Source organism: Lepidochelys kempii, chromosome 8, assembly GCF_965140285.1.
Source record: "Lepidochelys kempii isolate rLepKem1 chromosome 8, rLepKem1.hap1, whole genome shotgun sequence".
NCBI classification, from domain to species: domain Eukaryota; kingdom Metazoa; phylum Chordata; order Testudines; family Cheloniidae; genus Lepidochelys; species Lepidochelys kempii.
The window spans coordinates 105,527,303-105,545,171 of NC_136387.1; the positions used below are offsets into that span (position 1 = coordinate 105,527,303).

The following is a 17,869-nucleotide window of genomic DNA, read 5'->3' on the forward strand; positions in this document are numbered from 1 at the left end:
CTTACACTATAAATAAATTAAGTTCATCTGTGTATACATCTAGGTTACTAAAAACAAACTTTATCATGCGGGCATCACAAACAAAAACACCAGAAAATATCAGTGCACAGATTAAAAAAAAAAAAAATCCTTGGGCATCTAAAGGAAAGTGTTTTTACAAATTACAAACTCATCAGCTGCATGCTAGTTGCCCATATAGGGAACTTCAACTATAGAGATGTTCTAAAGACTACTAGCCAAGCCAGGTCTAACCGTTACTAAACTGATTTTGCTTAATATACACCTGTGGTTTTAAATTTCCCATTAATATGACAGGTTTCAGAGTAGCAGCCGTGTTAGTCTGTATCTGGAAAAAGAACAGGAGGACTTGTGGCACCTTAGAGACTAACAAAAACGAAAGCTTATGCTCAAATAAATTTGTTAGTCTCTAAGGTGCCACAAATACTCCTTTCCATTAATATATGGCTAAACTTGGTTATTGTGTAAAAGCAAATCTCTCATTACTGTATACTTTGTTAATATAATAGCATCTTATCAGGAATGTGCACAAAATCCAATGGATGGCCAAAAATCTATTTTGCAGTCTAGTATCTTTCATTACTAAACTTCAAAGTCTAAAATTATTGGTTACATTTCAGAATTATTTAAATTTGTAATATCTAATTAAAGCAGGGGTAATAATAATAATCCCTGACCACCACTATTTTAAGCATCAGACAGTGAACATAGCCAAGCAGCTAGGAGTAACCTGCTTTCGGAACAGAATTTGGAGAACATAAGAATGGCCATACAGGGTCAGACCAAAGGTCCATCCAGCCCAGTATCCTGTCTACTGACAGTGGCCAATGCCAGGTGCCCCAGAGGGAGTGAACCTAACTGATAATGATCAAGAGATCTCTCTCCTGCCATCCATCTCCACCCTCTGACAGACAGAGGCTAGGGACACCATTTCTTACCCTCCTGGCTAATATCCATTAATCAACTTAACCTCCATGGATTTATCTAGTTCTCTTTTAAACCCTGTTATAGTCCTAGCCTTCACAATCCCCTCAGGCAAGGAGTTCCACAGGTGGACTGTGCACTGTGTGAAGAACTTCCTCTTATTTGTTTTAAACCTGCTACTCATTAATTTCATTTGGTGGCCTCTAGTTCTTATATTATGGGAACAAGTAAGTAACTTTTTCTTTATTCACTTTCTCCACACCACTCATGATTTTATAGACCTCGATCATATCCCCCCCTTAGTCTCCTCTTTTCCAAGCTGAAAAGTCCTAGCCTCTTTAATCTCTCCTTTGAGACCCGTTCCTAACCACTAATCATTTTAGTTGCTCTTCTCAGAACCTTTTCTAATGCCAGTATATCTTTTTTGAGATGAGGAGACCACATCTGTATGCAGTATTCAAGATGTGGGCGTACCATGGATTATATAAGGGCAATAGAATATTCTCCGTCTTATTCTCTATCCCTTTTTTAATGATTCCTAACATCCTGTTTGCTTTTTTGAGTGCCGCTGCGCACTGCATGGACATCTTCAGAGACCTATCACCGGATGATGCCAAGATCTTTTTCCTGATTAGTTGTAGCTAAATTAGCCCCCATCATATTGTACGTTTAGTTGGGGTTACTTTTTCCAATGTGCATTACTTTACATTTATCCCCATTAAATTTAATTTGCTATTATATTGCCCAATCACTTAGTTTTGTGAGAGGCTCAAAGAACAATTTCTCTGTACTTATCGGGGATTTGTTTCTTCCCATGAACACTAGCTTTCCAAGGAGGAGGAAGAGGAGTTGTCTCCCCATATGTCCAGTTTCCGTGAAGCCATGACTCAGATTAGTGAGCTGGAGGAGAAGGCTGTAGAAGAACTTAAAGAAATGAGACAGGTATGTTTGAAGATTCAGGTGAGCCCAAGTTGTCTTCTGCATATTGATCTCAACTTGCCATATTTGAGTAAACTAATTGGGTGTTCTCGGAATTGTGATTGGAATGCACATGATATTAACTGTTAAAGAATGTTCACCTTTTGCTCATTAGTGACTTATTCTAGCTCTTTCTTTTCCAGCCTCTCAAGGTAAACTGGCTTGTGGTAATGCCTAGCCACTACCAGTTACAACCTTCAGATGGTTGGTGCTGGCATTGACAATGGACTGTCTTCAGACAATCTAATCTGCTTAACAGAAGCATAGGATGTGCCATGAAAACATTCCAAACTTGCACAAAGCCAGTTCCTAATCAATGTCACTTTTCTAAATCTAGAAGATGACTGAACTCAATGACCTGTTGGAAATGACAGAGCAACCAGACTATGATCTGGAGACATTTGTGAACAGAGCCAGATGCTTCATAAAGGAAGGATCAAGAAATTTCATCAGCATGGGAGGTAAGCTGGGACTACTTCAGAGCTTGCTGTCAATGCATACCTTCGAAGCCCTGTTAGTGGGAATTCCCGTGTGGGCTGAAAAGGCCACTGCCCCTTGTAAAATATTCTGGGATCATTCTGGATGCAACTCATCCTCTTCGATTGCCTCTTGTGGTGGGGACGGAGCTGAGGTGATTTGTCTAAGCAAATGATATGTCCTATTGCCTATTCTTTCCTAAGCAATATTCTGGCTGGCGTTCTCCACTCACTAGCCAGTTAACACAGAAAAATCCTTTCCAAGGGTACAGCGTAATTCAGTGAGCTACAATACCCAGCAAAGCCTAGCCAAGGATGCTGACAGTATCCTAGTTTGTCTAGTACATGATCATATGTTTTCCCTTGTCTGAGGGACCAGTGACTGTTTCAAGGTTTAGGAATGTATGCTGTATACCCCTGGAAAGCTTGGGATCTCTGCCTTCCATTGATGTATACCAATTATTTTGGTCACTCCCAGGAGAAGGAACATCAGTTTAGAATGGGTCTTAAGTCTAAGTTGTAACAGTTGCTGACATGCAGGTTCTAAACATGGCTTGTGGCTATCTACCACAAGGCAATATTTGTAGCCATTGCAACGAATCATGTCTTGCCAGCACCCAGGTCTGATGTGCACGCTTTTTTCCCTTTTTTAAAATCCAGGCCATAACACTTGCTGTAGGGACTCCCTTCCCCCCTACTATGCACATATAACCCAGCTTGCTGGCCCTTCTTCCCAGACCTGTGCAGAATGAATTGCCTTGTATGTTTCTGATACTGTTCTGTAAGTGTTCGCTAGGTGCCATCTCAGCTACCTTGATTTTTCCCAGAATGCAATAGTAGCAACAGTGACACAGGCAGCATAATGTGAATGTTCACGGTTGGCTGGTTGACACGCTATGATGTTGAGGAACTATTTACATTTCAGCTGTGTTTATACCCAGGTCAGATGAATGTCAGACTGGCTAAACAGTATTTGGAATACTCTTGTCTTTTTCCCCCACTTTGATATCAAGTTGGCTTTAATGGTCCCTATTTGGAAGTACTGGGGCTACACCAAACCCTGAATGCCTCCTGCAGGGCGGCTGCACTCTTCCAAAGGACAGGAAGCATTAATCTGTCCAGGAGCACATGGGAATACTAGCTGCTAAAAACATGAGGGACTTTGAAGAGAAATGTTTGGGGAGCAAGGTGGTTTCTGTACATAAATATCCTCCCCTCAGAGGCTCCACATCCTAGCTGCAGCCCTGTGATGTAGGGCAGGATCCTGTGAGTTGGCAAGTGGAGCTGATGATTTGGAAGAGGATGACCTACAGCAGCTGATAGTAACTGCTCTTAGTCTAGCCTCCTCCAGACCCTGGCGAGGCCAGGGAGGCATGGCGTTCTGGGGGCTGCTTTGTGTGGCACAGGTAGAGGAAGTAATGTCAATTGCAGCTGGGAGATGAAGCTGCTGATGGACTGGGATCAGGAGCAGAGTGAAGGAGCTTTCTTGGGCCAGGCAGGGAGCCAGAGCAGGAGCTGAGGGAGTATGACATTTCACAGTGCAATCCAGATCAGTGAGGGGCTGTGTCACCACTTGCCCTGCAACTTGGGGTGCCTCACAATGCCTTGCTGCTGTAGCTCCCACCTGGGCTCCTGCAGGTCACACCCTGAGTGTCTGTGTGAAGCCACACCCCGATCCAGCAGCCTGTCACAAACACCAGCCACACTCTGGCTTCCTCCAGCCTTGGTTACTATTTGCAGGGTGATCCCAACACACTCCTAGTCCCAGATTTCCTGCCAGAAATGTCTTGCACTGTACAGTCCTCTCCTTAACAGTGCAGATATACTAGGTCCATTGCCCTCTGCGGGGATCAATACACAACAGCTTGCCACCTTAAATGGCATTACCTCAATGAGTCACTACACTAGATTAATTTTGATTAAAGAACAAAACAAGTTTATTTAACTGCAAAAAGACCGAGTACAAGTAACAAGACAAAAGTTAGAAACGGTAACAAGAAAAATAAACAGAATGCTTTCTAAACCTGGTTCAAGGTGAAGTTCTTGCTACGTTTTCAGTGCTTTGCTGACAAAACTCTCAGACCAGGGTCTGCTCCCGAAGTCCATAGGCTGTTTCTTTTGTCATCTTAAGTGAAAGAGAAAGGCAGAGTATTTTTGCCCTTATTTTAATAGTTCAGTCACCCTTTGAACAACAATTTCCTGAGACCCCTATTTAAATTTCTTGCCAGCTGAGAGCAAGGAGACATGGAGTCTGGTGGAGGAAGGAGGCTTCCTGCTGTTTCCTTTCACCTGTGTATGTTGAAATGCAGATTTTCTTTATATCCCCCTCTTCCCCCCCCATAATGTCTGAGGACTCTATTTATTGCTTATATGCAAACTGAGGTAAACACACACCCCTTTGTTTGACAGGCCTGTTTGACCAGTTCTACCTAATTGAGCTTGAGAGTTTGAACGTGTGCCCGTAACATTACACCTAGTGTTGGGATGTACATTTAATCACGATATCATTGACCAGGGAGTTATTAGTTTTCAAACGATACCACACAAGGCATATTTACAAACGTGTGTGTATGTGTGGGAGAGAGGGTGAATACAGGGGTGCGTTTCCTTGCAGGCAGGGATAGGACAGGAGTGACGTACTCAGGCTCTCATCCACCACCCAAGTTCCTGCTGTATTCTTACTTCCCCACCTCCTCCCTGCTCAGCTCCTTGCTCTTCCTGCCCCCTTCAACCGCCGGGCCCAGAGACTGGTATCTGGGTTTTGTGAACAAATGTGAAATTGAAACTGTCTCAAACGCTGAAGTCACCATGTGTCCAAGTCAATCTGCCACCTAACTCCCAAACTTCATTGCAGATGTCGTGGAGTCCCTGGCTCTTGCCATGCAGCTGGAGGAGCAGGCCAGCAAGCAGATGAATAAGAGGCGGCCTCAGTAAATATACCAAAACCTGATTCACAAATACCATTTTTCTCTTCTCTGTGTGTGTCTATCACGTCAGTGGTTTCTATGTTAACTCTGCCTATTTTAAATGTGATACAATAAAGTATACTTAAGTCAGTCCTACCTGAAGACAAGAGGTCAGAATAGCAGCCTTTGACCATGCAGGCCCCATGTTGGGACTTGGTAGTAATTGTTCTAGAAATGCCCTCTTGGCAGTGACGGAGGGGAAACTTGTAGTTCTTCCTGTCATTAGATGCCTCTTCCCCTCATTTACTGACAGAACTATCTGCTCTGATGTAACTAGATAAACTCATGTATTCTAGTGTACATAAACTTTTTTGCTTCTAGATATATTGTGAAATGGTGAAAACCTGCAACTCTAGCTGCTTTACAAAGGAAATGAACTAAACTTAATTGTAAAAAGAATAAAATAAAGTCAGTATTTTTTTAAGACTTTGGCTGGTAGATAAATATTCCTGGATTTATTAACTTCTGACTTGTAGAAAATTTCTTGTCAACTGTCAGTTATTTAAGAAATTCTCTGAAGACCTTCCCCCCCAGAGCAGACTGGCCTTTATGGCAGAGACTGGCTTTTGGGACTGGTTGGTCATTAAAATCTTTTGAAGTTTGTAATGTTTGTATTTAAGTAAAAAATCAATTAAAGTATCTTGTCTCTTGGTTTTTGGAAGGGGAACAGGGGAAAAGTCTTCAGACTAGTGAATCTCCTAAGCAACAGGTGGCAACAGCCTAGAGTGCCTCAAATCCACTTTATAGCAAAAACTGTAAGTGCGTCAGAAGCAGGCACTGCTAAACAACCCAAGGGGCCACTGGCTGATCGAGGTGCTAAAGCAGCACTCGAGGACAATAAGGCCATTGCGGAGAAACGAAATGAATTCTTTGCAGGGGTCTTCATGGCAGAGGATGTGCGGGAAATTCCTAAACTTGAGCCATTCTTGTCAGGTGACAGATCTGAGGAACTGTCGCAGATTGAGGTGCCCTTAGAGGAGGTTACACATTGATACACTGAACAGAGAGAAGCCGCCAGGGCCAGATGGGATCACCCAAGAGATCTGAAGGACTCACATGTGAAACTGCAGAGCTACTAATGTCACCCATCATTTAAATCTGCTTCAGTGCCCAGTGACAGGAGGGTCGCTAACGTGACGCCAATTTTTAAAAAGGGCTCCAGAGGGGACCCTGGCAATTACAGCCCGGTAAGCCTGACTTCAGTACCGGGCAAACTGTTCGTTTGAAACTTCAGTAAAAGACACAATTGTCAGACAGATGGATGCACATAATTTGTTGGGGAAGAGTCAACATGGTTTTTGTAAAGGGAAATCACGCCTCACCAATCTACTGGAATTCTTTGAGGGGGTCAACAAGCATGTGGACAAGGGGGATCCCGTGGATGAAATGCACTTAGATTTTCAGAAAGCCTTTGATAAAGCCCCTCACCAAAGGCTCTTAAGCAAAGTAAGCTGTCACGGGATAAGACGGAAGATTCTCTCCTGGATTGATAACTGGCTAAAAGATTGGAAACAAAGGGTAGAAATAAATGGTCCATTTTCAGAATGGAGAGAAGTAAATAGTGGTGTCCCCCAGGGGCCCAGTCCCATTCAACATTCATAAATGATCTGGAAAAAGAGGTAAACAGTGAGATGGTGAAACTTGCAGGTGATACAAAACTACTCAAGATAGTTAAGTCCCAGGCAGACTGCAAAGAGCTACAAAAGGATCTCTCAAAACTGGCAACTGTCTTAAACTCAGCAAAAAAGACATACATTTCAAAAGAAACTGGAAAACAATTTGACACTGATCCTGGGCAGGTGGCCTGGGGGGCAGGGACACTGGGCAAGGGGCTGCTTGGCTCCACGCCCAGGGCAGGTGGAGGGTCCTCCATGGCTCCCCACAGCTGCTCACCCAGCTCTTACTGTGGTCAGGCAGTAGCTCCAAGCCACCCCCGCCGGGTTGGGGAGAGCCATGCTGGGAGCTACGGCGGCCCCTTCACCTGCGCTGGGTGGGGGGCCCAAGCAGCCCCTGGCCTAGTGTCCCTGTCCTCCAGTTACCCTGCCCAGGGCAGGTGGAGGATCCGTGCTGCCGTTCCTCACAGCTACCTGCCCAGCTCTTACCATCAGAGCCCTGCGTGGATACAAAATTTGTATCTGCATCCACGCTGCTATCTGCAGAAATGGTCCACGGATGTAAAGCAGATACCTGCAGATTTGCAGGGCTCTAGAGAGGGGCACGGCCCAGGAGGAAGCGAGGGGGGAGGGAGGCAGAGGGCGTGAAAGAGGGAAGAGAGGCGGGCCAGAGGAGCTGACCTCATTCTGTTTGATGTTTTCATTCTGTGCTTCCTTCCTCTGAAAGAACAAAGGAGAACCATGAATCGCAGAGGGGCAGTGATGCCAAGGAGCGCTGGCTGCCGTGGTGTTAATGCTAGGCAGGTTTGTGGGGGGAACTCTCCAGCATCCAGACTCTTACAAGGGACAGCACCTCAGCTCCTTGCAGGAGACCTGGGATTCACCCCCTGCTCTGGCCTCTTGCTCTCTGGGCTGCCCCCCAAACCCATCTGAAGCTCTGTTTTCCTCTCCCTTACACTAGGGTATCCCCACTGACTTAGAAGGGCTGACTCTTGATTTACACTTGTGTACACGAGAGACGAATTGGGCCCTAGTATCTCAGAGTCTCTGAGTCAGCCTTTTCATGACCCCTACACACCTTCCATGTGCGGCATCCTTTCTGGGCTTGATAAACTTCCTGGGATGTTCACTTTATTTGATGCTAGAATATCAACCTGTACTGCATCCATGTTCATGTACAAGGTCTTGGCATCTCTCTAGGAGAACCAGCAAAAAAGGAAGGAGGTTAGCAGCTTACAGGGACTTGGAGTCATCAAGGGCACGAGAAGGGCTAGCTAGAGAAGGAGGAAGATTCCTGACAAGCCCCCTCAACTGGGCAGTCCTGGAAATGACAAGTCAGTGGGAGTCCTGGCAAAGTTTTCTTTTGCTGGTCTCCACCCATCATTGCACTGAGTATAGCCTGGGGGCTGGTTGCTGTGACTGATTCCTGAGCAGAGAAACCAAGCTTTAAAATGTTCTCAGTGAAAGGACTGGGAGTGTGTGTTGGATAGTCTTAGCGCTCCCTGGTAAATGACTCCTGCTCTCAATGTTCCCTCTAATTTTTACATCTCTGTGAGGAATGAATTTTGTTATGTGCACCAATATGGAGGTGGTGGGGGTGGGGCTGAGGGGTTTGGAGTGTGGGAGGGGGCTCAGGGCTGGGGCAGAGGGTGGAGTTGCAGGGGAGTGAGGGCTCTGGCTGGGGGTGCGAGCTCTGGGGTGGGGCCAGGCATGAGGGGTTTGGGGTGTGGGATGCCATGGGCCTGCGGCGGGGAGAGAGGACTCCCCCTAGCCCTCTTGCCGCAGCAGCCCGGGCCTGGGGGAGTGGTGTCTCTCCCCAACCATGGCAGCTCCGTGGCTGGGGCGCCTCTCCCCACGATGCATCTGTGTGGCCACAGCTTAGAGGGAACTTAGCTCTCCACTGCTGCAAGGCAGAGGCTGTCCACATTACAACAGCTTAAGGGCTAATTCCCTGGTGAGCGGTTGGCTGTCAGGGCAGACCCACTAATCAGGATGTAACCTGTGCTGCAGGGGAGACACCATGATCACGAAGGTGGTTTTCCCAGGGTGAGGCTCATCCATTGCACTGCGGGTGTGCTGACCCCTGCGATTTCCGCAAATGCGGGAAACTCGACTGCTTAATTTGTGGTAGTGGGGGACTGCGTTCGCGCTCTCCCCTGGCACTCAGTCAAGCAAAGGAAGACGAAGCTCAACAGCCATGCATGAGAGGTACATAGCAGTCCCAGACTCTCTTCCCTCCATACCCTCCTGAGGATGGGCCTGGGCTTTGAGCACTGTGCAATCAAACTTACAGAGCCAGATGCCCAGCTGGGGTAAGTCAGCACGGCCCTATTGAAGTAAACGGAACCAGCTGTCTCTCCTTATGCCAGCTGAGTTTGCCATCTAACGCTTCCCCTAAAAGGGAACTGGGAAAGTCTTATTAGGCCCCATTGAGTCCAGCATGGCCCAGGAATGTTGCCTGCAGGACATTTCCTATGGCTTTGTCCTGCTCAGGTTTAAAGGGTCCATGTGCTAGGGCTTCCATTGATTTACATGGTGTTCAGTCCTGAGGTACCTCCAGGCAGGAGAGCTCAGATTCAGACAGGGGCTCATGCCTATCTCCTCATTCTGGGACACTGCTAGCCCTGCATGTCTCACCACTTTTCCAACATCACCACGCAAATCTGAGTCCAGACATGTCCCTCAGTGTTACTCCATTTACACTAAAGACGGGCCCCAAGTCAGAAAAGAACCAGCCGCTCGCCCCAGACTTCAGAGCTCAGGCCCTGCTCTGATTTGCACCAATTGTTCTACCTCATTAGTACAGGGGGATAGTGCAAGTGTACATTGATATTCACGGCATGGAGTGAAGTCTTTGGGGGTGTTGAACCTAAACCAAATAAATTCATTTAACTGAGGACATTGTGATCTGACCCCAGTGGTTTTCGGAGTCTGATCAGGAACTGGAGCTGCACTGTGGTTTTAGAGGAATGAAACCCAGTCTCCATTATCCCTGTAAAATGGACCCAGGTTCCATACCAGTAACAAGCCCTGGCAGTTAGAGAAGCCCATTTACCATAAAAAGCTGGAACAGTCTCTCTCCTGTTGCCTTCCTCACATGTTCCTCCACAATGGGAAATGTCCGGACAAAATACTGCAACAAAACACTCCCAATAAGTGCAAAAGGAGGGGTGGGGGTGGTGTCTGGCTCCATTGAAAAGCAGCACCCGCACAGGATGTTAAAGTGCTCCAGTTCAGTGCTCCTTCCCACCTGGGATTTATCCTTCCGTTGCCCCCATTCTGCTGTTCACTTTGAGCGCCCACGCTGCTGGAGGCCAGGGTTAAACAGGTGGGGAAGGGTTAGTACTCCACCCAAGCCCAACCATATTGCTAGAGCAGCTGGGTATTTCAGCTACTGTGATCGGCAGGGGTATAGTTAACCGTCGCACCACTGGGCTTTAGAGCCGGCCTCCCCTGTGGGCCGGAATGGAGGACCCTAACGCTGGATTTCTCTAGGTTGCAGGCTTTGGGTTGGGTTTGAAGCACGGCCTTTATGTTGAATTTCCTGATTTTGTGTTATTCAAAACTGCAACCCATTCCATGACAGTTTCTTCTCATTTATTTACTGCCCTTAACTCCGCCTGAGTGAAGGTTTTGTGCCTGGGAATCATGATTGTTAAGCAGAAGGAGAAGTGGGGTTGGGAAGGGACAAGCTCGTCCTCAAGCACTAATAGCAGAGGTGACACAGAAACTGTGGGTACGTTGCTGTATCATCAATGCCCTTTTTCTCCAGCTTTGCCCCAGTGTGAATGATCCCCTCTATCCGAGTAACTCCCACTGCTCAGGAGCTTAGCGGGAGGAATCCACATTAAAATTCCCATTGCCCCACACAGAGACACTCACCTCTAGAGCGATGCTGGCCTGTCTCTGGCAGGTGGTATGATTCTCATTCCCCATAGCACACATAAGGCCGTGCACCACTCTCAGCTGGATCATCTCTTCGGCCAGTTTGGTGGAGTCCTTGGCTAGAATGCTGCAAGGAAATCAGCACAGTCAGGCTCCAAGGCTCTTTCGCATGAGAGAAGAATCCGTCAAGAACAGGAGCTTTCTGGGAATGAAATGAAAGAGCCACAGCTAGCAATTTGGAGGGACAGATTCTAGTCCTGTTGCCTTAGGTGTGGTGCTGATCCAAGTGCAAAGTGATGCCTCCATCTTTCCACGGTCACTCACAAATGACTAACACCAATGAACAAGGACGCATGCTATTCTTAAACTGAAGAGGAAGCCCATGGTTACATGTGAACAATTTAATATCTATGTTAGGAGATTTACATTTCTTTTAATGATTGACAATAAAAACACCTGATTTACATATTAAATCCTAGCAAATCCACCACGTTACCCCATAGAATCCAGGGTGGAAGAATAAATTATATTATTTTATTATTGAGCACATCACTGGAGAAAGCAACATGGCCGGTGTTTTGCATCATCTGCTTTTCAAGGGAGAAATTTGGCATAGGACCATCTTGTGGACTTTGCAGATATCGAACAGGAAGTGAGCTACAGAGAAGCATGGAGACAGCCAGAGTTTAGGGATTCACTGGGTCAGACACTGAATTTGATTTCATGCACTCTGCTGTTGATGTAAAATTGTTAAGTAGACGCATTTCACTACAAGAGACTCTCTGCTTCCTTGAGAACACAACAGGCTCTGTACTGTTACGTAGCATGGTTTGGTCCAGCTATGTGGCAAGGTGCTAACACTGTCCCTCTCTATGCTGGCCTGGAAACAGAGGGAACATTCTGACTCTGTATTAATGGCCAGAGTAAAGGTTGATATTATATTTCTTCACCTATAATAAAAGCTTTGAATAATTTCAGGTGGTGTTAGTAACAGGGGAGGATCTGGATTTTGGTACCCAAGCAGAAGTGCTTCTCTCTAAGCTCCTGAGCACTTTTGTGAATGGATGAAAGCCCCCGAAGTCTATATGGAGGAGTTACAGAGCCACAGGGATATACTCAGACAGCAATGGCAGAGGGCTAAAGATTCCCTATGAAGAATAACGACTGGCCTTTTCTCCATAAAGGAAGCAGCGTCTCTAAATCCTGTATAAATCTCCCTTTGTATTTTGCTCTGAATTTTCTTACCCGATAGCTTTTGCTGCAGCGGCTTGCTGTATATACACCGACAAGGGCTCAGAAAGATGGAGTGTGGCTGGGTCTGAATGGGGGAACATTAGACAGGATGAAAACTACGGCTAGAGCCATACTTCTGCCATAAAGCTTTAGTAATAACCTGGGGAATTAGACCAGTAGTACCTGAAGAAAAGAGGATTTGTGAGATTAGAGCAACATCCCTAAGGGAATCTACCTACAAATGTACTGTAGCTCAGGGCTTCACAATGAGCTCTCACTGCTCAGCGACTGTGCCAGGCTAATGCAGCGACTCAAACATTCTGGGACATTACAGTCTGTTTCACTGAGACAGGATGTGGGTCAGAAACCAAGGTTTCCCTGACTCTTGAAAAGGTGTCCTGGGATCTTTAATTTCCTCTGGCCACATGCAGAAGGGAATTGAGTTTAAGATCTCCTCTGAAAGACAGCGCCGCATCCCCTGCTCTCCATTAATTTGGCTGCATTAACTGAACAAATCCACACAGTTCACAAATAGCATCAAAATTCCCATTCCTGCTCTGAGGGCTCCAACAAGCTGGATGTTTGCAGTTGCCTGGCAGTTTCCATTACCCAAAACAGACAAAGCTGAACTCTGCAACTCGCCAGAGGGTCACTGGAAAACAGGACTCAGGAGCCTGCATCAGAGGAAGCAGCATCAGAGGAAGCGCTGACAGTGACAGCCACATGTGGAGGTATGTCTGTACAGCTGCAATGGGGACGGGAGCAGGGGATATGAAGGCATGGAGAGTGCAGTGCCAGCCTCCACTGCCATGGGGCCCTGCCTGCCATCTCCTCTCACCTTGTTGCAGGAAAGGGGAAGGGAAAAGAGAGGGCGGCCGCAATCCCAGGAAGGACACCCCACTTCCTGAGACTGCACCAACCTACCCATGGAGTTCAGCTGCTCTGATGAAGTGGGGAGGAGAAAGGGAGATTCCCTTCTACTTTGGCCTCTTGCAAGGCAGAGCTTAAGGGACACATGGTTTCTAGGTCCTGCTAGGAAGGGGATGTGGGCGCCTAGCCCTTTGCTATGTTTCCTGTGGCGGTGGGCATCAGCCTCCCAGCAGGACCCAGCCAGTTGTCCCCTCCCCTTCCCCCCGTCGCCTTCCATTGCAGGTGACCTCACTGCTCTCTGGAGAGGGGGTCCAGGCTGCAAGAGGAGCACTCAGGCCCACTGCAGTGAGTACCATGCCCACTAGGAAGAGACTTCTGCATCTCCTCTTCTGACTAGCCGACACCATCTCAGATCAGCCAGGCGGTTGGCTGCAGCCTCTGACCTCTGCCAAGGTAGCGCAGGGATGGATTAGCGAGAGCCGGTTAGACCAGGGGCTCTCAAACATTTGTCCTGGTGACCCCTTTCACACAGCAAGCCGTGGAGTGCCACCTCGCTTATAAATTAAAAACACTTTTTTTATATTTAACACTGTTAAAAATGCTGGAGGTGAACCGGGGTTTGGGGTGGAGGCTGACAGCTCGTGACCCCCCAGGTAATAACCTCGTGGCCCCCGAGGGGTCACGACCCCCAGTTTGTGAACCCCTGGGTCACACCCAAGGAGACTAAAGTACCAAAGTTGCCCATTAGTGGCTGGTGAATCACCTGAGCAAGCAGAGCAAGAGCAACCCACGTTGCAGCATTCTGCAGCCTCCAAGCAGACATGAAGGGAACCTGTTGTGACCGCTTACCTTCCAGGGCTTTGCCTTTCACTTTAGCAGTCTCTTTCCCCGGTGATATAAGTAATTCAACCAGACCCTTCAGCAGCACTGGCCGGACTTCATAGGCCATGAGATCCTTTATCAGCTGAATGGCTAGAGACAAGGAAAGAGGCCAAAGTGCCACCCTGGTGCTCTAACAAGGCTGCACAGCAATCCCAGCACCAGGTGAAACATCAGAGACAATGGTTTGAACGCTGGCTCCGGAAAGAGCTGCATTTTCCTTCTGCCTGTTTAAAGTAAACCTCCTTGACTAGGGCTGGATTCTGTGCTGTTCCCTTCTGGAAGCTGCTCGGAAACAGAACAGGAGGCCAAGATATGCTCTGCGCATCTGAGAGCAGAACCATGTTCTCCAGGGCTCGTAGATCCCAGGTGACATTATTACCCCATGGGCTGGCCAGCAAGTGTATGTGGATGGCAAAGAGTCCAGCCAAAACATGGCTGGCTTTCTATTAAGACATGGACCTCTGTATTGCATGGAACTCTCTGGGGCATAGTGGGAGGGTGCTGACGTACTGGACATGTGAGGGTTACATTAACTTTACACATGTGCACCATGGAGAGCAGCGCTGGCCCACTGCAGGCTCCAGGTGGAAGGGGCAGGAGCAGCCCCTTTGCTGGAGCAGCTTCCCCACACACCTTTCAGGAGTTTCAGTCTGGGAATGTTGGAAATTTGGAAAGTGCTGGCACGCGGATGCAATGGCACCTGCTGGGAACTCCCAGACCCTCCATCTGCAGGGGGCAGAATCAGGACTCCAGAGCACCTTAGAGAGTCATCAAGCTCCAGGATTAGTGCAAACATGAAACCTTTACCCAGTAACATAGTAAAGATGCAGGCACCACACTCAATGCCCCCCTCAGCTTGCAGCCACCTGCTCTGATGCCTCCAACAGCCGGGCAGCAGAGCCAACCATCCCCAGGGCAGCTGCCGAGAGGCCAGAAGCAGCTCCCCACCAGCACGTCTCAGCTCAGCTCATAGCAGAAGGGAGAAGCTGGGGCTGGTCTGGGAGCAGGGCTCTGGGAGCACCAGCTCATTTGCATACCCATGATGCATTGCACATTGCAAAGCCTTTCTTTGAGCATTTCAGTGACTGTGGAAAGACGTGCTAATTTCTGTTCAACTTCATTTATGAGGATTGGCCTGCACAGAATACAGAGCTCAAAAATGAGAAGATTTGTGAAAACCCACAGTTCCCCTCCAAAAGTCATCCTACTTTTATATTCAGGATTTTTTTCTCCTCAGAGGGAATAAATCTTTTGCATTTTACTAAAAATTTCTGTGGCAATAAGCTTTTCTGAGTTTACATGAAATTTTTTTAATTGTTCTGTGAATAAGTCTAATTTTTGTGGAAAAAGTAGATACCATTTTTATTTGATGTCTATAAAATAATTCATAAAAGCTATGAGTCAAATGCTTTGTTTTCATAAGCCATTGAAAGTTTAAGTGCAATTGTTTTTTCTATGGGGGAAGAAAAAACCTAATTCTTTAGAAGTTGCATATATCCCCATCCTGTGTCCTTGCACCCCCTGTCCACATGTGTCCCTCCACCCCCATTCAGGCACCCACTCCCCTTATCCCCATGTGGCCCTGCCCCCTCTCCTCCTGTCCCTTTGTGGCTCTGTACCCCCTTCCCCTATCCCCCTGTGTCTCTGTGCCCCCATCCAGCCACTCCCCTGTCCCTATGTATCTCTGTCTCCCCTCCCCCTGTCCTCATGTGTGTCTGTGCCTCCACCCGGCCAGTCCTCTGTTCCTGTGTCCCTGAGCCTCCTCCCCCTGCCCCATGTGTCTGTGCCCCCACCCAGCCACCCCCTGTCCCTATGTAGCTCTGCACCCCCTCCCCATCACCATGTGGCCCTGCACCTCCCTCCCCTCTATGACCCTGTGCCTCCACTCCCATTCAGCCCCTGTCCCAGTCTGTCTTCCCCCACTAGCCCTTGTAAGCCCATCTGACTCCCCGAGCACCCCAGACAGATGTTGTCTGTCTCCGCATAGCCCCTGTCTCCTGACCTGGCCTGACAGGTGCTGTGAAGAAGTCTGGCTTTCTCTTAGCTGGCTGGGAGCTGCTGCTTTGTTCGATCACCACAGCACCCTCTGGTGGGCAAAAGGCAGAACTGCAGCAACATTTTGGCAGAAGCTTTTTCTGAGCAAAAAGTTTAAAAATATGTGGGGTTCATTAATTATGCATGCACGCAGTAGTGCAGAATTCCCCCAGGAGTAAAAGAGAAATGGAGTAACTCTGGGCCTTCACAAAGCTGCTCCACTAGGCAAGTAGATGAGCTGCTGCTTAAAAAGAACCTCAATAATATATTGACTTTAAATGTATTTTACACTGTTGAATCTGTTCAATACAAAAAGCAAGTAACATTTTCCTCTAAAAAAAAAAATAATAAAGAAGAACATTTTTAAAATAAAAACATAAATTTATTTGTATGTAACTGTAGTGGGGTGGCTGCCCCACTCCTATCCTAGATGGGGCTTCAGCAGGCCAGGGAGGTGGTGCAGGTGGGGGCCAATCAGAGGCTGCATTAGAGACAGCCAATCAGAGCCAGACTTAGCCATATATAAAGGCTGCCCAGGAAGGGCATAAGGAGTCTCTCCCTGGTGGTCAAAGGAGGAGGATAGGTGCCTCTGCTGGAAGGTAGCACCTTGGACAGAGCAGTGCTGGGGAGCTCCGGCCAAGGAAAACCGCAGGCTGCTGGCCTAGGCCAGGCAGGTCCATAGGGCTGAAGGGGAAGTGTCCCAGGGACAATAGCAGGGCAAGAGGAGAGAAGGAGAGCAGAGAGGCTCCTGCTAGAGGGTCCCTGGGTTGGGACCCAGAGTAGTGGGTGGCCCCCCCTTCCCCTTCCCCTTGTGCTGCACTGGGCTGAAGAGGAGTGTGGCCCGATCCAGGCTGTGGCTGGGCCCTGCGATAAGGGGCTAGACTTAGAGGCTGCAGCTGGCCCCTACAACAGGTGCAGATTGTGGACTGCTGATAACTCCAAACCCCTGGAAGGGGGTGAGACTGGAGCAGTGGGCACTGCTGGAGGGCAGTGTCCTGAAGAGGATGCAGCCGAGCAGGGAGCAATGAGGGTCCCCAAAGCAGCAGAGCAGACAAGGGGCAAGGAAGGCACCATGTGGAAAAGGTGCTCCATGACTGGACAGAGCTAATTCCTGGAGGAACCAGTGGGAGGTGCTAGTGGTGGTGAGTTCTAACCCCATCACAGTAACACAAACAATTAATTCCTTTCCTGCTTTTTTCACAACATCAAGTAGCTTCATTGAATTGAAGCCTCAAAAAATTGGGTAAAAACTCATAAATATTCCTTTCCATGGAGATCTTTAGTAAAAGGTGAAAGATTTATACAATCTGAAGAGAAACCAAAGCATACCTTCAGCTCTGCAGAAGTGCTGCCAGGGCAAGACCATCACTTTATTACATCACTGTGACTATACTGATGAAAGGCTAAACCCCCTTGTGATGTTGCACTCCATATGCTTTATAGAAATATGCTTATGAATATGACATAACTAGAATATGCTTTACACTAAATACTCCTTGTATGGTGATATTAGAAAGCTTGCACTCTTCTGACTGTGTTCATACTATTTGTTTGTATGTGTGATGTTATTAGTGTAATATAATATCTCATTGAAAGGTGACAGGGCCAAAAGAGTTAATTAACTCACAGACTGACCTGACCCATGACCGAACTTTAGAGACTGGTTAGGAAGAGATGTAAATGAACAGCGCTTTGAAATGCAAGTCTGCATTGTTAGAGAGAGAAGGGGAGATGTTTGTTCAGGTCTTGTGATGTCAGCAAACAAGTCTTGTCTATGGCTATAGCTTTGATTCAAAGATCAAAAAAGGAATATTAACATTTAGGAAGACACTTGACTAAAATAGTATTGTTGTCTCTTTGAAGGTTGGGGTAACCTGTATCTGAACTGATCAATGGATAAATTACCTTGTGCTAATTGCCATGATGTTTGGGAGAAGGAAAGTGAAGCTGATTGTTTTCTCAGACCAAAAGGCTGCTGGAAATGTATAAA

The 17,869-nt window shown here is 47.4% G+C and overlaps 2 protein-coding genes and 3 non-coding genes across 16 annotated transcripts in view; 3 read left to right on the forward strand and 2 right to left on the reverse strand.

Moving 5' to 3' along the window:
* Positions 1–5,983, forward strand: part of KIF2C (kinesin family member 2C) — a 49,100-nt gene extending 43,117 nt beyond the window's left edge. For 3 of the 4 annotated variants that reach the window (XM_073357924.2, XM_073357931.2, XM_073357926.2), the window contains 3 exons: positions 1,768–1,884; positions 2,258–2,381; positions 5,251–5,983. In XM_073357924.2, coding sequence (XP_073214025.1) covers positions 1,768–1,884; positions 2,258–2,381; positions 5,251–5,330 — 321 coding nt within the window. In that variant the 3' untranslated portion in view covers positions 5,331–5,983. The remainder of the gene's footprint in view (positions 1–1,767; positions 1,885–2,257; positions 2,382–5,250) is intronic. The other variant, XM_073357925.2, reaches the window with a different exon arrangement.
* ARMH1 (armadillo like helical domain containing 1) overlaps positions 4,306–17,869 on the reverse strand; it is a 31,155-nt gene continuing 17,591 nt past the window's right edge. For 4 of the 9 annotated variants that reach the window (XM_073357935.1, XM_073357933.1, XM_073357934.2 and 1 more), the window contains exons 7-12: positions 13,813–13,935; positions 12,106–12,178; positions 10,858–10,987; positions 10,031–10,108; positions 8,054–8,171; positions 4,306–4,521 (exon numbers count right to left, since the gene is read on the reverse strand). In XM_073357935.1, the coding sequence (XP_073214036.1) occupies positions 4,451–4,521; positions 8,054–8,171; positions 10,031–10,108; positions 10,858–10,987; positions 12,106–12,178; positions 13,813–13,935 (593 nt within the window). In that variant the 3' untranslated portion in view covers positions 4,306–4,450. Of the gene's footprint in view, positions 4,522–7,656; positions 7,696–8,053; positions 8,172–10,030; positions 10,109–10,132; positions 10,283–10,857; positions 10,988–12,105; positions 12,179–13,812; positions 13,936–17,869 lie in introns of those variants that run through there. The other 5 variants (XM_073357936.1, XM_073357939.1, XM_073357940.1 and 2 more) reach the window with 5 other exon arrangements.
* On the forward strand, positions 8,971–9,134 carry LOC140916656 (U1 spliceosomal RNA). The gene has a single exon (XR_012160574.2). It is a non-coding gene; the product is annotated as a U1 spliceosomal RNA (small nuclear RNA).
* LOC140916673 (U5 spliceosomal RNA) lies at positions 15,058–15,175 on the forward strand. The gene has a single exon (XR_012160590.1). It is a non-coding gene; the product is annotated as a U5 spliceosomal RNA (small nuclear RNA).
* LOC140916672 (U5 spliceosomal RNA) lies at positions 17,091–17,206 on the reverse strand. The gene has a single exon (XR_012160589.1). It is a non-coding gene; the product is annotated as a U5 spliceosomal RNA (small nuclear RNA).